We start from the raw sequence: 18,433 nt of genomic DNA on the forward strand, positions 1-18,433 counted from the left end.
TGCACAGGGCCTGCAAGACAGAGCTGTTCCACCAGGCCTTTGGCCAGGGCACAGCCTGACTCCCTCCCTCGGCAATCTTCGCGGAGCGCTGGCCCAATGGTTGCCAGTGGCTTGAATTAATTAATTTTATAATGAATGATTTTAGAGTGTTGTTTGTGCTGTACTTTTGTAATGTTTTATTGTTGTTAGCCGCCCTGAGCCTGGCTTCGGCTGGGGAGGGCGGGATATAAATAATAATAATAATAATAATAATAATAATAATAATTATTATTATTATTCAAAAATCTGGGTTTCCACCTGGAATTTAACTGGACCAGACCAAACCAATGCTGGACCCCCAGTTTTGGAATGGAATGGAAAGATTTCATTCTCCTCCTCTGTATTCCTTGGTTCTGAATACCAATTTGCACAGCTCATATTGGAGCTATTGTGAATTGAGCATCTTGGCCCAAGAAGTTATTCTCTGCTTGGAATATAAAATGAGACTCTGTTCATGCATGGAAAACCTTCCACGGATCAGATGATTAAAACCATCTGTAATTTATCTGCATGCCCCAAAATTATTTAATATTAAGTTTAAACTATTTTTTTGGTCTCAGTTTAAACTTTTCATGCAGGAATCTTTTTCCCAACGTGGGGCTTGAACCCCTATGATTAAGAGTCTTGTGCTCTATAACTATTTCCTGTTAGATGTGCTGCTGAAGCTTTTTGCTGCTGTCATTGAGGATTTTTATGAACTGCTTGTTTTTTATCATGTTTTGTTTTGTTTTACTTGCACTTTTGCTCTTTAAAATGTCCTAAGTCACTTGGAGATGTTTCCTATGTAACAAGAGATGATGATGATGATTCAGAGGAAGAGATTTCAAGGGGAATAAATTGAGGATTAGACAGGGGACCTTAGAGCAAAAAGGTCCTTTGTGCTTGGGCTTCTCCCTTCATTCTTTGCCCTGTGCTGCCCAAGCTATGTTGTTGTTTAGTTGTTTAGTCGTGTCTGACTCTTCGTGACCCCATGGACCAGAGCACACTGGGCACTCCTGTCTTCCACTGCCTCCCACAGGGAGGTAGCTCCCACATGCTGGTAGCTTCGAGAACACTGTCCAACCATCTCGTCCTCTGTCATCCCCTTCTCCTTGTGCCCTCCATCTTTCCCAACATCAGGGTCTTCTCTTCTCATGAGGTGGCCAAAGTATTGGAGCCTCAGCTTCAGGATCTGTCCTTCCAGTGAGCACTCAGGGCTGATTTCCTTCAGAATGGATAGGTTTGATCTTCTTGCAGTCCATGGGACTCTCAAGAGTCTCCTCCAGCACCATAACTCAAAAGCATCAATTCTTCGGTGATCAGCCTTCTTTATGGTCCAGCTCTCACTTCCATACATCACTACTGGGAAACCCATAGCTTTAATTATACGGACCATTGTTGGCAAGGTGATGTCTCTTCTGTTTAAGATGCTGTCTAGATGCTGTCTACATGCATACAAAAGCATTACTGTTAATTACCAAGAGATACTCTTGAGAGTCCCATGGACTGCAAGAAGATCAAACCTATTCATTCTGAAAGGAATCAGCACTGAGTGGAAGGACAGATCCTAAATCTGAGGCTCCAATACTTTGGCCACCTCATGAGAAGAGAAGACTGTGGGAGGCAGTGGAAGACAGGAGTGCCTGGAGTGCTCTGGTCCATGGGGTCACGAAGAGTCGGACATGACTAAATGACTAAACAACAACAAGTGTGCTTAAATGGCACTCAAAAATAATATTTGAAATCCTGACAGCAGCTCTGTAAGGTCATTATTATAGCCCCATATTGCAGAAAGAGGCTGAAGCAGAGAGAGAGAGAGAGAGAGAGACAGACAGACAGACAGACAGACAGAGGTTTGAAGCAAAGATGTCTGGATTAATAGCTTATTCTCTTTTCCACTACACTAAACCATCTTATTGCATACCACAAGGAGAGAATACAAGGAAATAAGAAGAGTAGGATCTGACCACTCCCTTCTTCTGTGGTTTTCAGCAGCTGGTATACTGAAGCATTGGTACCTTTGGCTGTGGAGGTAAAGCATAGCCAACATGGCTAGCAACCATTGGTATCCTTCTCCTCCATGAAGTTGTCCAATTCTCTTTTAAAGCGGCCAGCACTGCCTGCTGTGGCAGCGAGTTCCATAGTTTAACCAGGCCCTGCATTAAAAGTACCTTCTTTTATCAGTCCTCAACCCAACAACGTTCAGCTTCATTGAAAGCCCACAAGTGTTGTGGTAGAGAAATTTTCTCTCTCAATTCCTTCTCTCTATGCCATGCATAGTTGTATGTACAGTGGTGCCTCGCAAGACGAAATTAATTCGTTCCGCGAGTTTTTTGGTAGAGCGAGTTTTTTCGTCTTGCGAAGCACCACAGCGGGGAGGGGTGGGGAGAAGCAGGGCAGCTGCCGCAGCCGGTCCTTGGAGTCACCCGCGCCTTGTGGACACCGCGTGACGCGGCTGCTGGAGGGCGGCGGGGCTCAGGATCGCGACTCCGGCTGCAACGCTGGCTGCTGGCGGCAACGGCTCCTGAGGGGAGCGTGCGAGGGCGGTGGGCAGCGGCGCGAGGCAGCCGGAAGGTCGGCCGGAAGGTGGGAGGGAGCCGGAGGAGCAGTCAGCAGGAAGGTGGGAGGGAGCCGGAGGAGCGGGGAAGTGAGTGTGCGACCGTCGCCATGACAGGAGAGGCAGGGCCGTTTCGTCTAGTGAAGCAAGCCCTTTGGAAAATCCGTCTTGCAAAGCACCTCAGAAAACGAAAAACCCTTTCGTCTAGCGGGTTTTTCGTCTTCCGAGGCATTCGTCTTGCGGGGTACCACTGTACTTCTATCATGTCACCTCTTGTTGCCTTTTCTTTAAACTGGCTGTCTGCAACCTTTCCTCCTTTGAGAGTCTCTCCATCTGCTTGATCATTTTAGTGGCCCCTTTCTGAACCGTTCCCAACTCCACAATACCCTCTTTGAGGCGAGGTGACCGGAACTGTACACAGTGTTCCCCAAATGCCCCAACAGCTTAAAATATCCTGGAATGAAAGATGAAATTAGGGCTGAGGATGTGTGTGATATGAGCCCCTCTTCCACTCCAAACTTACCCATAGCAGTAGACTCCCTTCTCCACCCTCTCCTCCACTCAAGCTTGGAGCTAGATAAGCAGTCCTATAACTCGGCAGTTAATGTTCAGAAATCTCACAGTGGGATACTATAGAGGGGTGGGCATTTTTGTCTTGTTTCTCTGCCCCCCCCAGCAATTCCTTTTGGGCCTCCAACCTATCCATTTCTAATGCACAGTGCTTTTTTCTGGGGGGGGGGGCCCACAGGGGTACGCATACCCCTAAACATTTTGTGAATCTAAGTTTGGCCTCATTGAGGGACAGTATTTCAATATGAATAGGAAAATGAGAGTACCCATAAACATTTTTTAATGGAACAAAAGCACTGCTCATACATACCAGAAAACAGGTCCTCTTCCTGTGAGGCTTGACAACCATATGTCAGGAGTGCTCTGATGGTGTTTCCTGCTTGGCAGGGGGTTGGACTCGATGGCCCTTGTGGTCTCTTCCAACTCTATGATTCTATGATTCTATGATTCCTAGTTCCCAATTCCTGCTACAAGGCTTGGGTGAAAACCAGTTTCTTTCTAAATCAAAATAAAACCTAACTTGTACAGTGGTACCTCAGGTTACATACGCTTCAGGTTACAGACTCCGCTAACCCAGAAATAGTGCTTCAGGTTAAGAACTTTGCTTCAGGATGAGAACAGAAATCGTGCTCCAGTGGCACAGCAGCAGCGGGAGGCCCCATTAGCTAAAGTGGTGCTTCAGGTTAAGAACAGTTTCAGGTTAAGAACGGGCCTCTGGAACAAATTAAGTACTTAACCCGAGGTACCACTGTACTGGGAAACGCCCCCAGAAGCATCATCACCTGCAAGGATGAGGCTGAAATAGACCAGCCAGATGCTATAGATAGAAGCATGTGAATGCCCTGAATACATTAATGAATTTTTTCAGGGGGGATTAGACTTCAGTACAGAGACTACACCCCCATGCAGATGTTTTGCTGTGATTTGTCAATGGCGTTGCAATTTAATCCACTGCACAGGAAACAGAAGAGCCTTTCAACTGGGGTCTCCCTCTGGGAGCTTACACAGAAACATTATCTCCTTTCCCCATTCCCAGTAATTTGGATTCATGAAAATAGGGACTGACTGAACAGGCTCTAAGAACAGACTTCCCATGCCTTTGCTGTGCCCATATATCCTTCAGCTATTCTCCCGCAATCCCACGGGTTTTTAATCAATGTTCCAGAGATCATTTGCAATTCCCAGAAAGCTTATCAAGCTTTCCTCAATGTGAGGATCCATAATGACAGACAAGCTTCCATTGTCGACTGTGACCGCTGTTTCCTCAAGAGTGTGCAGGACAGAGAAGTTACGGTGTGAGATGTAATCCAGTGGGAGCAGTCAAGTACAACATTCCTTGTTTTGCTAGAGTGGACATGCAGGGGAATGTTTGGTCCAGCCAGTCGAAACTTCCTGTTCCTTCTGGCCTGGAGCATCCTTCCTTGCATGTGACTAGTTGAGTGGGCATGACCTTTCCAGACCTGGTAAAAGGTCAAGTCACGCAGCCACTTTTCTCTCTTCCTTTCCATCCTGTGAACTTCCTGTACTGCTGAAACTGAGCTTGCAACCAGCTTTCTGCTGTGTAAGAAGATGAATGGACACGGGCGGCGCTGTGGGTTAAACCACAGAGCCTAGGACTTGCCAATCAGAAGGTCGGCAGTTCAAATCCCCGCGACAGGTTGAGCTCCCGTTGCTCAGTCCCAGCTCCTGCCAACCTAGCAGTTCGAAAGCACATCAGAGTGCAAGTAGATAAATAGGAACCATTCTGGCGGGAAGGTAAACAGCGTTTACGTGCGCTGCTCTGGTTTGTCAGAAGTGGCTTAGTCATGCTGGCCACATGACCCGGAAGCTCCCTCGGCCAATAAAGCGAGAAGAGCGCCGCAACCCCAGAGTCGGCCACGACTGGACCTAATGGTCAGGGGTCCCTTTACCTTTTAAGAAGGGGAATACACCCTGCTAATTGAAGGAACATGCTAGCGCAAGTTAGGGTAGATAGTAATAAACAATATACCCTCTCCTGCCACCCTCAACATTCCCACATATGGGACTAGGGCATGCTCAAGGCCTCATGGTTGCCCTGTGTGAATCAACAGGATGCCCTAAAACATACTGCGGGGGGGGGGGGGGGAGAGATTGAGCCAATTCCCCTAGTTGTAATCCATATTGTCCTGGCAATTCAGTTCATGGGGGTTCTGCGCCACAGATTTTAGATTATGGACTATTGCCGAGTCTCCTCACACACTGTTTTCTTTTTTAAATGTTCCTCTAAAGCTTGTTGTTGATATTTTGAAACCTTCCTGCAGGAGCACCATTGTGATCCTGCAGGAAGAAAAAAGCAGAAATTAAAATCCCACGTATTGATATTTTAAAATTGAATGTGGGACAGGGGATTCAGCCGATGTAAAAGCCCCCCACCCCCCAGCTGCTGTTTACTTTCCAAATCATCTTTTCAATTATCTTTTATTGGGGAAGCATAACTGGAAGAAAAGAAATTAAAATGAATCTAAACACTATCATGTTATGAAATAAACTTGTGTCATTAAAAAAACCAACCTCATATTGTTGTGTTCTGCAGGAATTCAACTGTACAATAGCAGAATTTTTTATTTATTTAAAAAGATACCCCAGAAAGTTATTCAACATGCAGAGGCACTACAGCAGATGAACAGGCATTCCTCATTACATACCCTCCAACATTCCTCCAATGAAAATATGGACATCCCATTCCATAAAGATAATTTTACTACAGTGGTACCTCGGGTTACAGACGCTTCAGGTTAGAGACTCCGCTAACCCAGAAATAGTACCTCGGGTTTAGAACTTTGCTTCAGGATGAGAACAGAAATCGTGCTGCGGCAGCGGGAGGCCCCATTAGCTAAAGTGGTACCTCAGGTTAAGAACAATTTCAGGTTAAGAACGGACCTCTGGAACGAATTAAGTTCTTAACCTGAGGTACCACTGTATTTACCACTGTATTTACATCTTATTGGGTCACCCCCAGCATGCTGAGCATCTTTCAACATACAGTATATAAAAACATAATGAAATATTAAACATTAAAAAAACTTCCCTATAGAGGATTGCCTTCAGGTGGCTTGGGGGTTGGATAATAACACCATACCCTCCAACATTTCTCCAATGGAAATCGGGACATGCTAAGGAAAAGCGGGACATTCTGGGATCAAATCAGAAACCGGGATGGCTTCTCTAAATCAGGGATGCTCCTGGAAAATAGGGACACTCAGAGGGTCTATCATTAGATTGGGGCCGAAGAGAAACAAGGATTACATCAAAAATAAGGATTCCCAACTTCGTTTCGCTGAATCATTTTGTTGATTTCTCAGTGTGTTTACTTGGGAGTAAGTCCCACTGAACAACATGTTTACATTGACGCAGTCCCACTGTTATCATTTGATTTCCCCTTAGACCTCCCAAAATGATGACAATAAACCTGTAGCTCTGCTTTCTAATTAAGCACTTTGCAAAGAATGCCCCCAATCTATCTTTACATGTAATAAAAATGTAAGACTGTAGTCACACTGCAGTTTGCTTGGCCACAGAAGGAGATGCTGGAAGGGAAGCCCAGGTGATCCACAGCAGGACAGCTAGAATGTGGGAATGTTCAGGGATGCAGGAGAGGATATATTGTCGGATTATATCCTTATCCAACTTGTGCTAACAAGTTCCCAAAATATCAGCAGAGTAACATTCCCCTTATTTTAAACTTTGCAACGGATGCGTTTGCTCAGGCTCGCTAAAGCCTCTATAATAACTGTTCTGGTATTTCCCCCTTTTCCCCCTCATAAAATATAAGAGACGACACAGTCTTTTACAAAAGTATAAAAAGTTTACTCACATATCATTCTGTTCACAATCAGATCCCAGAAGGCAGACTTAGCTTAATGAAGTAACATACACTTGGAATCTATCTCAAAAGAAGAGAGTCCCTTTGTCCTCTCTTGGCTGGAAGCCAAGAGGGCATCTTTGGCTCAGTAGATGTTGTTTCTTCGATGCATGTGATGAAAGAGAGATGGCTGCCCTGCCCTGTGCTTTTGTCATTACCTGCACAGGTGAGGCCACACCCACCTCCAGTCACACGCAGAGGAAGTCTGCCCCAGCCCAGAAGGAAACAGGAAGTTTACCTGCTGGCTGGACAAACATTCCTCCCCATGTGTAAACAAGTTCACTCTAGGAATGTTGTACAGTGGTGCCCCGCAAGACGAAATTAATTCGTTCTGCGAGATTTTTCGTAGAGCGAGTTTTTTCGTCTTGCGAAGCACCACGGTGGGGAGGGGTGGGGATAAGCAGGGCAGCTGCCGCAGCCGGTTCTTGGACTCACCCGCACCTTGTGGACACCGCGCGACGCTGCTGCTGGAGGGCGGCGGGGCTCAGGAGCGCGACTCCGGCTGCAACACTGGCTGCTGGCGGCAACGGCTCTTGAGGGGAGCGCGCGAGGGCGGTGGGCAGCGGCGCGAGGCAGCCCGAAGGTCGGAAGGTCGGCCGGAAGGTGGGAGGGAGCCGGAGGAGCCGTCAGCAGGAAGGTGGGAGGGAGCCGGAGGAATGGGGAAGCGAGCGTGCGTGCTTGCAGTGACCGTTGCCATGACAGGAGAGGCAGGGCTGTTTCGTCTAGTGAAGCAAGCCCTTAGAAAAATCCGTCTTGTGAAGCACCTCAGAAACCCTTTCGTCTAGCGGGGTTTTTCGTCTTCTGAGGCATTCGTCTTGCGGGGTACCACTGTACTTGACTGCTCTTGTGTTTCACATCCCACATAGAACAGGCTGCAGCAGCTCCCTCAAGCTCTTTTGGTTCCTCCTCTTGCCAGCCAGATTTGCGGGCTGGCTGGTGCTCCTGCTGGCCACCTTCCTCCTTGCCACCTAGCTTGGTCATCTGCTGTGCTACCTCAGCCTCTCCCCAGAATGAAGAGTCAGCCTGGGAAGGAAGAGCAGCGCAGGATGGGGGAGGGTGGCCAGAAGTGGCAGACAACTGGCGTGGCCAAGCCAGTCCTGCAGCTGCCACCGATCCCCCATCCGGTGGCTCCTTCCTGGGCTGTCCCTTCTGGCCGAGACCACTTTCTATGACATTGGCTGGGGCAGCAGCATGAGGTGGAAAGGGGGCCTGAGCCTTTTGTGACCACCCCCACACTTCTCCTTTGCACCTCTGACATGCAAGGGGGAGAAGATGAAGTGGCTGAAATTAGTGTAGGGAAGTGTTTGCAATAAAAAGAGTTTGGATTTGATATCCCGCTTTATCACTACCCAAAGGAGTCTCAAAGCAGCTAACAATCTCCTTTCCCTTCCTCCCCCACAACAAACACTCTGTGAGGTGAGTGAGGCTGAGAGACTTTAGAGAAGTGTGAGTAGCCCAAGGTCACCCAGCAGCTGCATGTGGAGGAGCAGGGAAGCGAACCCGGTTCACCAGATTACGAGTCCACCGCTATTAACCACTCCACCACACTCCCACCTTCCCACTACACCTTCCCACACTCCCCATTTCAACTGCTGATTTGGACAACGGGCAGGAGCAGCACCTGTCCACCGTGTGACATCAGAATGCCATGTGATTGATAGGTGGGTTGCCCCACCCACCTGTCAAATGTTAGTCCTCAGAGTGGGAGCCAGAAAGGTTTCTCATTGCTTGTCTTGTCGTGGAATTCTACTCAATATTGATCCAGAGCAGAACTCCAGAGTATAGTTAGCAGAGTAAAAACTTAAACACATTGCAGGATTCCCAAAAGATAGACCAGAGGCCATTAATATTTCATCCAGCAGAGCTTTACTGCTACTGAAGGCAATTTTTTTAATATATTTTTTTTACCAACAACCAAAACACAAACAGTGAAACCCCCCTGGCAGCTGATACATTGGGTATACATAATCAATAATAACATATTCAAATCAACCATATGTACAATTTTATATATGTTAATACTCCCCCATCTGCAAGGTTTATTTAACTTTTAACATTTTAATTGCCCCAAATTGGTCAAACCTACCCAAATAATTCAGTATCTTCTCAAACCAATCCTCCTCTTTCTCACTGACCTTAAACCCTTTCATTCTGTGAATCTTCACAGTTAGATATTCTAAAATTATAATATTATTCAGTTTTTTCCTCCATTGGTTCACCCCTAGCTCTTCTGCATTTTTCCAATTACTCACTATAACCTGTCTGGCTGCAGTTACCATCCATTTTACCCATTTACATTCCTCTTTTGTTTTTAACTTGGTGCTACTCAGGCTAATAAGAAGCATTAATTTAGATATTCCCACCTTCCAACCCACAATTCCCCATATTTCTATACCAATCTGTTTCCAAAATTCATTAACTAACGGACAGTCCCACCACATATGACTGTATGTTCCCATCACTCCACATTTCCTCCAACAATTCTTACTTCCAGATTTTGTAATATGATATAACCTTACAGGTGTATAATACCATTTTTGTACCAACTGAAGGCAAATGAGCATAATGGTCACAAATCCAGGACATTCAGGAATGGCGCTGTCCATAAGAAATCAAGTTGCAGCAGACTTCACTTAAACTTACAATAAGTTATAATAAGACTAAACCTTAACACTATATACAGAACACCACACCGTTAGGAAAAGAGATAGAGAAAGCAAGTGAAACCCATGCTCCTTCTGGCTTCTTATAGACAGCATGCCCTTGACAGAAAGAGATAAGAGAACCAGTTTAAGACAGCTGCAATCAGCTTCTCTGAAGGAATCACCCAAATATCACGAACCTTCTGCTTGTTTCTTTCACACAGAGAAGCTGCCAGAACCCTCTTGAATTAAATAGAATAGGAAAGATCTCTGCACATCAAACCAATACTTTCTGTACTAAGAAATGCAAACTGACAGGTCTAAGGGGTTAGTGTGTGGGGTTGGGGTTGTTTGGCATAGGGTGGGAGAGGGGGTAGGGTGGGCTGGTGAGGACATGAGCAGGAGTGCAGCTCCTAGTTCTCGTTCAAAAAAAAGAAAGAAACATGAAGAATTATCCCCAACAGTTCTGGTTTAAAAATACGGTTGCGTAGAATGGCAGAGATAAAGCTACGCCTGCAGTTTCATAGCTCCTGTCTCTGTGGCCAGTTGATGTACCTGCAAGTTTCTCACGCCCCACGGGTGACTCTTGACCCCCCCTCCCCTCATAAGGTAACCTCCAGTTCTCAACAATAAATAATCTACACCGATTATTTTTGCAAGCTTGTAACCTTAGATGCCACTAACACCGTATTAAATTGTTGGAAGAAAATCATATCAAAAGGACCACGTTGGCAGGAAATAATCACTAATGTCAACCATTTAACATAATTAATTTTTTTTCTGTTGCAGGGATATTTTGTATCTTTGGGGCAGATTTGAAATATGAGGGCAACGTTTTGCATTAAAGGGAAATGAGTTAATCCTTAGGAAATTGGGAATGATATGGCTCGACAGACAGATTGAGTATGAAAATATCCCTGCAGAGTGACCCAGGAGTTTTCTGCAGTGGGTTATTGGGGGGAGGGCTCTTCCTGCCCCAAAAGAGCCTGGCTCAGCAGGTTTTATTATTTCATTTTCTTTATTTGGAGCATTTTATCCCCCCCACCCTTTGGAGGTGGCCTTCAAAATTATGACAATAAAACATACAAAAACAACTTCAAAAAAACAGCAAAGCCAATAGGGAAAATAACAGCAAAAATATTAATTGCAGCAACAAAATGACACCAAACCACAGCAATCTCCACAACAAAATCTTTGTAGGAAAAACCGGTTGTTTCCACACTAAAGACCTACCCTACAGCATCACAAAGGCAGTTTTTCTTCAATTGGCAGGAAGCAAAATTAAAGCACTTAATTCTACAGAATATTATCCAGCAAGGCATTATATTATAGCATCCTTCCATATTGCCTACTTGCAAGTAAGTTCCATTCAGCAAATGCAATTTCTAACATTAACTGACAGATTACAGGTTGAGCCCATTTTATTGCTTTACTGCTCAGTGTGATGGGTAGGTGATTAAGTGCCCTTTGTTTAGTCAGGTTCTGTTTTAGATTCCTGGGTTTTAAAATTGCATTACTGTATAGGGAAATAGCAATGGGAGAGGCTGAACCTGAAAGAGGAAGTTTTTGATTTCACAGAATTGTAAAACTGTAGCATTAGAACAGCCCCAAAGGGTCATCTAGACCAGGGGTAGGTAACCTAAGACCCGGGGGCTGGATGTGGCCCAATCGCCTTCTCAATCCGGCCCATGGACGGTCTGGGAATCAGCGTGTACTGATCATACTACATGAGTAGTATGTGTCCTTTTATTTAAAATGCATCTCTGGGTTATTTGTGGGGCCTGCCTGGTGTTTTTACATGAGCAGAATGTGTGCTTTAATTTAAAATGCATCTTTAGGTTATTTGTGAGGCATAGGAATTCATTGATTTTTTTTTCTTCAAAATATAGTCCGGCCCACCACATGGTCTGAGGGACAGTGGACCGGCCCACAGCTGAGAAAGGTTGCTGACCCCTGATCTAGACTAACAATGCAAAAAAAGAAGCAGCTGAGAATGTGTGTTGTCAGCAAGTGGTTTCAAGCAAACAAACAAAATACACCTGTATTCAGTGCCCCAAGTTTTAGCTGGTACAGATTCTTCTTTTAATTAAGTTTCTAGTCCTTAAGATTTTAAAAACAAGTACAAAGGGGGATTTGAAATGCCAGAGACTTTGAAGCCGGCAAGAACGTATGCCTAGAAATCAGAAGCCTAGAAATCAGAAGCACAGAAGAAAGGAAAGACGAGGAACAGTGCCCATCTTTGGCAACATTGCACCAGGATCTCAGGACAGTCAAAGAAAGAAGCATGAGGCTTGTGATCTTAGGGTTGTGGGTTCAAGCCCCACATTGGGCAAAAGATTCCTGCATTGCAGGGGGTTGGACTAGATGACTGTCATGTCCCTTCTAACTCCATAAATCTATGATTATATTATATGCCCATTTGCCACATGGCCATGCCTGTGGGTTATCTGCCACAACCTTGCTGCTGCCTCTTGAGTCCGCAAGGCAGCTGATTCCATACTCCATGAAGTGGGAAAACAAGCCAAAACATTCAAAGGAACAGTTGACAATGACAACTACCTGAGGTCATTCAAGGCCACCTTAGGCAGGTCCAACCAAAGCTCCTTCACTCCTTTGTTCTGAAGAGGAAACAATGGCCATTCTTATTAATACTTCTTTGGTCATTCTCTGTGCATTTGCCATGAACTGCTGCCAGTCTCTGTTGTCCATCAGAGGTTACCAAACTTTTAAGGCCAGTGGGGGTGTTTAAGGGAGCACCTCCAATGTAGGAGAAGGAGGAAGAAGAGCAGTTTCTTGGCTGTTGAGAATTTTTTCATTAGGGTGTATATATTGAGCATATGACCCATTTGATGTAAAATCCCTTTAGCCAAAACCAAACCCAAAAAATCCAGTTCATGAAAGGGGCTATCTATGCCTCTGAGTCTCAGGTCTGAGACTGAGATCTTTTGGCTCCTGTTGATCCTGTGTGTGACTAGGCGAGCCCCTTCACTGTAAACGCACCAGGTGGGCTTATCAGCCACAGGTTCCCCGGCCACTTTCTCTCCATCCCCGTCTCGGAGATAAAACATGGACCAACCTTAACCGGAAAAGATTTCTGATGCTGCTGCACGCGCAAGACTTAGAACAGAAGCCCTACCTAAATGGCAAATTGTAGCGGCGTTTGCAGAGCTGTCTGGCTTTCCACACGCCTCCATTTCTCTGCTGCTGCAAATGTACTGGCAAAACATCCGTGTGGCTTTCCTGAGATATAATCCTCTCTCTCTCCCCCCCCCCCCCCGCTCTCTACTCGTGCGCTGGATGATGAAAGTAATATCACAAGGGAACAGTAATAATCTCTTGCATTATCCCTGGGAAGCCGCAGTTCCCCCGCCGCCGCCCCCCCTCCCCCGCCGCCGTATTTGCCGAAGCAAAACAACCCCCCGCCGCCTGGGCGCATCTCCGCTGCCTCGGAGTGGAATCCCCGCGCATCCCAACAGGTGCGCAAAGTTGCGCCGGGAGCGCTCCCTCGAGAACTATGGAGATGACCCGTCCGGAGAGAGGCGCCCCGGGGCTCTCTACCTCGTTCGCTGCGCAGCGCGCCCGGAGGCACTCTCGTTCCACCCGGAGGCAGAGGTCCAGGCGGCGCGCGCGCGCGCGCATCTCCCGCGTCCCGCCCCGCGCGCGCAGCAGCGGCTCTTCGTCGCCGGGCCCGGCGCGCCGCGGGGGGCGGGCTTTCGCTTAGCAGGCGGCGGTGGCGGCGTGGGGGGCGCGCGCGCGCGCGCATTTGCCGAGGCCGCGGTTGCGCCGGAGAGACGAGCGCCGCCGGGACCCCCGCCTCCTCGTCGCCGCCCGGGAAGAAGGCGAGAGCCCCGCTTGACGTCAGGAGGAGCCGGCGAGCCAGCGAGCGAGAGCCTGCCGCCTCCTCTCCGCGTTTGGCCGCCGCTTGGCGCGCTTCGTGCGCGCCCAAGCAGCAGCAGCAGGAGGAGGAGGCGCGCCGCCCCACCGGGAGGTGGCTGCCTCGGACGGGGCGCAGCATGCGGGGCGCCTCCGATGCCTCTTGGTGCCCCCGACGCCGCCTCGGCTGCTCCCCATGGAGATCGCGCTGGTAACGCTGGAGAACGGCGGCGCCACGGCCATCGGCGAAGATGGCCCCGGCGGCGGCCTGAGCCGGGCTGAGCGGCTCCCTTGGCTGCCCGAGTGCGGCGCCAAGGAGGGCTGCCCGGAGCCGGGCGCAGCGCGCGGCTCGCCGCGAGGCCTCCTGCGCCCACCCGACGTGGCCATGCTGGCGGCCGATGAGGAAGGGCCCCCCCGCCCGGGCAGGGCCAGGGCCGCGGCCGGGGCCCCCTCGGCCACTGAGCCGCCTCCGTCTTCGTCGTCGGCGGCTGCTGGGGGCGACGAGGGCGACGAGGGGCCGGAGGCGGAGGCGGAGAGCGAGCGCGCCCTGGGCGGCCAGCAGCGCGTCCTGCTCAACATCTCCGGGCTGCGCTTCGAGACGCAGCTGGGGACCCTCAGCCAGTTCCCGGACACGCTGCTTGGGGACCCCGAGAAGCGCATGCGGTACTTCGACCCGCTGCGCAACGAGTACTTCTTCGACCGCAACCGGCCCAGCTTCGACGGCATCCTCTACTTCTACCAGTCGGGCGGCAAGCTGCGGCGGCCCGTCAACGTCTCCATCGATGTGTTCGCCGACGAGATCCGCTTCTACCAGCTGGGCGACGAGGCCATGGAGCGCTTCCGCGAGGACGAGGGCTTCATCCGCGAGGAGGAGAAGCCGCTCCCGGCGCACGAGTTCCAGCGTCAGGTGTGGCTCATCTTCGAGTACCCGGAGAGCTCCAGCTCGGCGCGGGGCATCGCCATCGTCTCCGTGCTCGTCATCCTCATCTCCATCATCACCTTCTGCCTGGAGACGCTGCCCGAGTTCCGCGACGAGCGGGAGCTGCGCGTGCCCCTGCTCCCGTCGCCCAACGGCACGGCGGAGAGCGCCCCGACGGCGCCCAGCACCCTCAGCGACCCCTTCTTCATCATCGAGACCACGTGCGTCATCTGGTTCACCTTCGAGCTGCTCGTGCGCTTCTTCGCCTGCCCCAGCAAGCCCGAGTTCTCCAGGAACATCATGAACATCATTGACATTGTGGCCATCATCCCCTACTTCATCACGCTGGGGACGGAGCTGGCTCAGGAGCAGCAGAAGAAGGAGCAACCGCAGGGCAGCAGCAGCAGCAGCAGCAGCAGCAACGGAGGCCAGCAGCAAGCCATGTCCTTGGCCATCTTGAGAGTCATCCGCCTGGTCAGGGTCTTCCGCATCTTCAAGCTCTCCAGGCACTCCAAGGGGCTGCAGATCTTGGGTCAGACTTTGAAAGCCAGCATGAGGGAACTGGGCCTCCTCATCTTCTTCCTTTTCATCGGCGTGATTCTCTTCTCCAGTGCCGTGTATTTTGCTGAGGCTGATGATCCCGAATCACATTTCTCCAGCATCCCTGATGCCTTCTGGTGGGCCGTGGTCACCATGACCACGGTGGGCTATGGGGATATGAGGCCTGTCACTGTGGGGGGCAAGATTGTGGGGTCCTTGTGTGCTATTGCTGGCGTGCTCACCATTGCCCTGCCTGTCCCGGTTATTGTCTCCAACTTCAACTACTTCTACCACCGAGAAACTGACCATGAGGGAGAGGCGATCCTCAAGGAGGAGTCTAGTACTGCTCAAGGCGGCTCAGCCGGGGACTTGAAGAGACGAACCAGCAAAAACTCTTTGGACAAATCCGTTGTGCACTTGGAAAACGCCGAGGGGGTTAACAATGGGACCGGGTCTGTGGAAAAGGCCAACATCAAAGCTAAAAGCAGCATGGATCTCAGAAAATCTCTCTATGCACTCTGCCTGGATACCAACAGGGAAACAGACTTGTAAGACAAGGGGAATAGGAAGAAGGTGAAGTTTGCTTGATGGAATTGTTAGAGAAAGTGAAATGGTACTGTCACTTAGTGTTCATTTTTGAAATATGGTAGCCGTTCTTAAGAAACCTTCAGGAAAAAGCGAGTTATTTTGTTTCATTTTGGTTTTTAATGTTCTCCCCTTCCCATGAGACTGTCATCTATTTATAAAACCAGCTAAGACTAAGCTAGACACCTCCCATTCTCTAGGAGGCTTTCTAAGCTGTTAAGTGCAAATTGATGTTGCTTGTGGATAATTTATTTAACTAAAAAAGAAACAGTTCATTTGTAGCACAGTTCGTTTGTCCAAACCCTCTTTTTCCATGGGAAGTAAATGGATTATTTGTTGGTACTGTAGTTTCAAGCTGAAATATTTCTATTTTCTATATGTCTGATTATATTTATAGATGAAAAGAGCACTTTTTCGGTGATGTATGACTTCATAAAATCTCTAGAAACTTTTAGTGAAGTAATATATCCCCCCTTTTAGTACAAAACTGATTTTCTCGTGTGTGAAGTGAATGTGGTATTTTCAGCCTTCTAGCAGAAAAGTATTTTGTTGTCAGAGTTGGGGTTTTGTTCTCTTGTTGAGCCTTAAATTATTAAAAATGCAGATTTTTTTTCTTAATAAATACATATAATACTGTATAATATTTCTGATAATCCCGTGATGTGCTTTTTATCCCAAGAAACAAAAATCTTAAAAGTTTGTTGGTGTTGCTGTTTGGTTGTTTGTCCTTTATAACTGTTGTTTTTTAAGGGTTTTGTTTTGTTACTAGAAACTGTTTACTATTAATCAGGTTTGATCCAAGTGCACCACAGATCAAAGGCACTGGACATGATATAAGCAGAGTGTGAGAATAAATATATTCAGGATGTGAACCCTTTGGAATTGGCACACTAGATTCCAGGTAGTACCATTTAGTGCTTTCACTGTATGCTTGTCTCACGGACAGTATTTCAGGAATGGTCGCTTCTGAAAGTATCGAATGCAGTTATCTAAATGATGCTCTTGTGGCTTCGATTTTGCATGGGACAAGCATGGAGAAATCTTCAATGGGCCCATTTGGCAGCCTCCTGCACCGAAGTTCCTGAATGATACATGGCTGGGGTCAGGACCACCTGTATGAAGCACAGAACTCCCTTGTTCACCTAGGATAATGCAGCCTGCCGTGAAATCAGCTGAGCCATGTCTTCAGACAACCATCCTCATCGTTTTTGTTGTTGCTGCAGCAAGGAGCCAAGTTATATGAGTTTGTGTCGAACTCCCATTTCATTGTGAATGAAGGTTTCAATGAACATAGAAGAGGACCGGCAATCAAGGTTAGTTTATATCTAACTCAAAACTATTCATCCTGAATTGCATTTGTTAATGAGTGCTTTAGCTAAGAAAGTGAATCAAGGTAGCTTTAAATCACTCTTGAAAGCTTAGCCCCGAGACTCCTTTGAATTCTGTCATGATTAACATATGGTCTAATCCTTCTTTACATACCAGAAAGACCTCAGCACACAGAAGCCAAGTGCATACAGATAGCTCACCCCATCACGGGGATTTGAACCGCCGACCTTCTGATCGGCAAGCCCAAGAGGCTCAGTGGTTTAGACCACAGCGCCACCCGTTGCTCTGTCCCAGCTCCTGCCAACCTAGCAGTTTGAAAGCATGCCAATGCAAGTACAGTGATACCTTGGTTTACAACCATGATCTGTTCCAGAGGTTTGGTTGTAAACCAAAACAGGTTGTAACTCAAGGCGCCCTTTCGCCAATGGGGCCTCCAAAAAATATTTGGTTGTAATAAAAAAGAAAGGGTTGTACAGTGGTACCCCAGATTAAGTAATTAATTTGTTCCGGAGGTCCGTTCTTAACCTGAAACTGTTCTTAACCTGAAGCACCACTTTAGCTAATGGGGCCTCCTGCTGCTGCCGCACCGCCGGAGCCCGATTTCTGTTCTTATCCTGAAGCAAAGTTGTTAACCTGAAGCACTATTTCTGGGCTAGCGGAGTCTGTAACCTGAAGCGTATGTAACCCGAGGTACCACTGTAATCCAAAAAAAGGGGACATAACACTTCAGGGTTTGACATGGTTGTAATCCAAAATGGTTGTAATCCAAAATGGTTGCCAACCAAGGTACCACTGTAGATAAATAGGTACCACTGTGGCAGGAAAGTAAATGGCATTTCTGTGCGCTCTGGTTTCTGTCATGGTGTTCTGTTGCACCAGAAGTGGTTTAGTCCTGCTGGCCACATGACCCAGAAAGCTGTCTGTGGACAAACACCGGCTCCCTCGGCCTGAAAGCGAGATGAGCGCCACAAACCCAGAGTCACCTTTGACTGGACTTAACCATCCAGGGGTCCTTTACCTTTTACCTTACAGACAGCAGAGCAAAGTGGAAAGACTTTCTTTTTTTTTTTTAAGTAATTTTTATTTTTCCTCATAAAAAACAAACATAACAATAACATAAACAAAAACAATAACAAACATATAAAATGGACCTCCCCATACCACCCCTTTTCTGCATCCTTATTTCAGATTTTTCAGCAACTTTTTAGTCAAACAATGTATACCTTTTTTTCCATCAATTAAATTTTCTTTAACTTAGTATTAACAGCTGTAGCTCTTTACCTCTTATTGCCCTGAACCTTAGTTTTCATCCAAATTACAACGATTTTTAAGATATTCTTTAAATTTACTCCAATCTTCTTCCACCGCCTCCTTCCCCCGGTCTCGAATTCTGCCAGTCATCTCCGCCAATCCCATATAATCGATCACCTTCGACTGCCATTCTTCCAGCGTGGGTAGTTCTTGCGTTTTCCAATACTTTGCTAGGAGAATTCTTGCTGCTGTTGTGGCGTACATAA

At 47.7% G+C, this 18,433-nt stretch overlaps 1 protein-coding gene across 1 annotated transcript; it reads left to right on the forward strand.

The window, feature by feature from the left end:
- Positions 1-13,433: 13,433 nt before the first annotated feature.
- On the forward strand, positions 13,434-16,228 carry KCNA5 (potassium voltage-gated channel subfamily A member 5). The gene has a single exon (XM_083440791.1). The coding sequence runs from the start codon at positions 13,740-13,742 to the stop codon at positions 15,552-15,554; it is 1,815 nt and encodes a 604-aa protein (XP_083296917.1). The 5' UTR covers positions 13,434-13,739; the 3' UTR covers positions 15,555-16,228.
- The last annotated feature ends 2,205 nt before the right edge of the window (positions 16,229-18,433 follow it).

Source organism: Podarcis tiliguerta, assembly GCF_965153285.1.
Source record: "Podarcis tiliguerta genome assembly, chromosome: 5".
NCBI lineage: Eukaryota > Metazoa > Chordata > Lepidosauria > Squamata > Lacertidae > Podarcis > Podarcis tiliguerta.

What these genes read in the sequence shown, in the direction of transcription:
- KCNA5 (XM_083440791.1), top strand. Translation starts at nt 13,740, where the DNA reads ATGGAGATCGCGCTGGTAACGCTGGAGAACGGCGGCGCCACGGCCATC.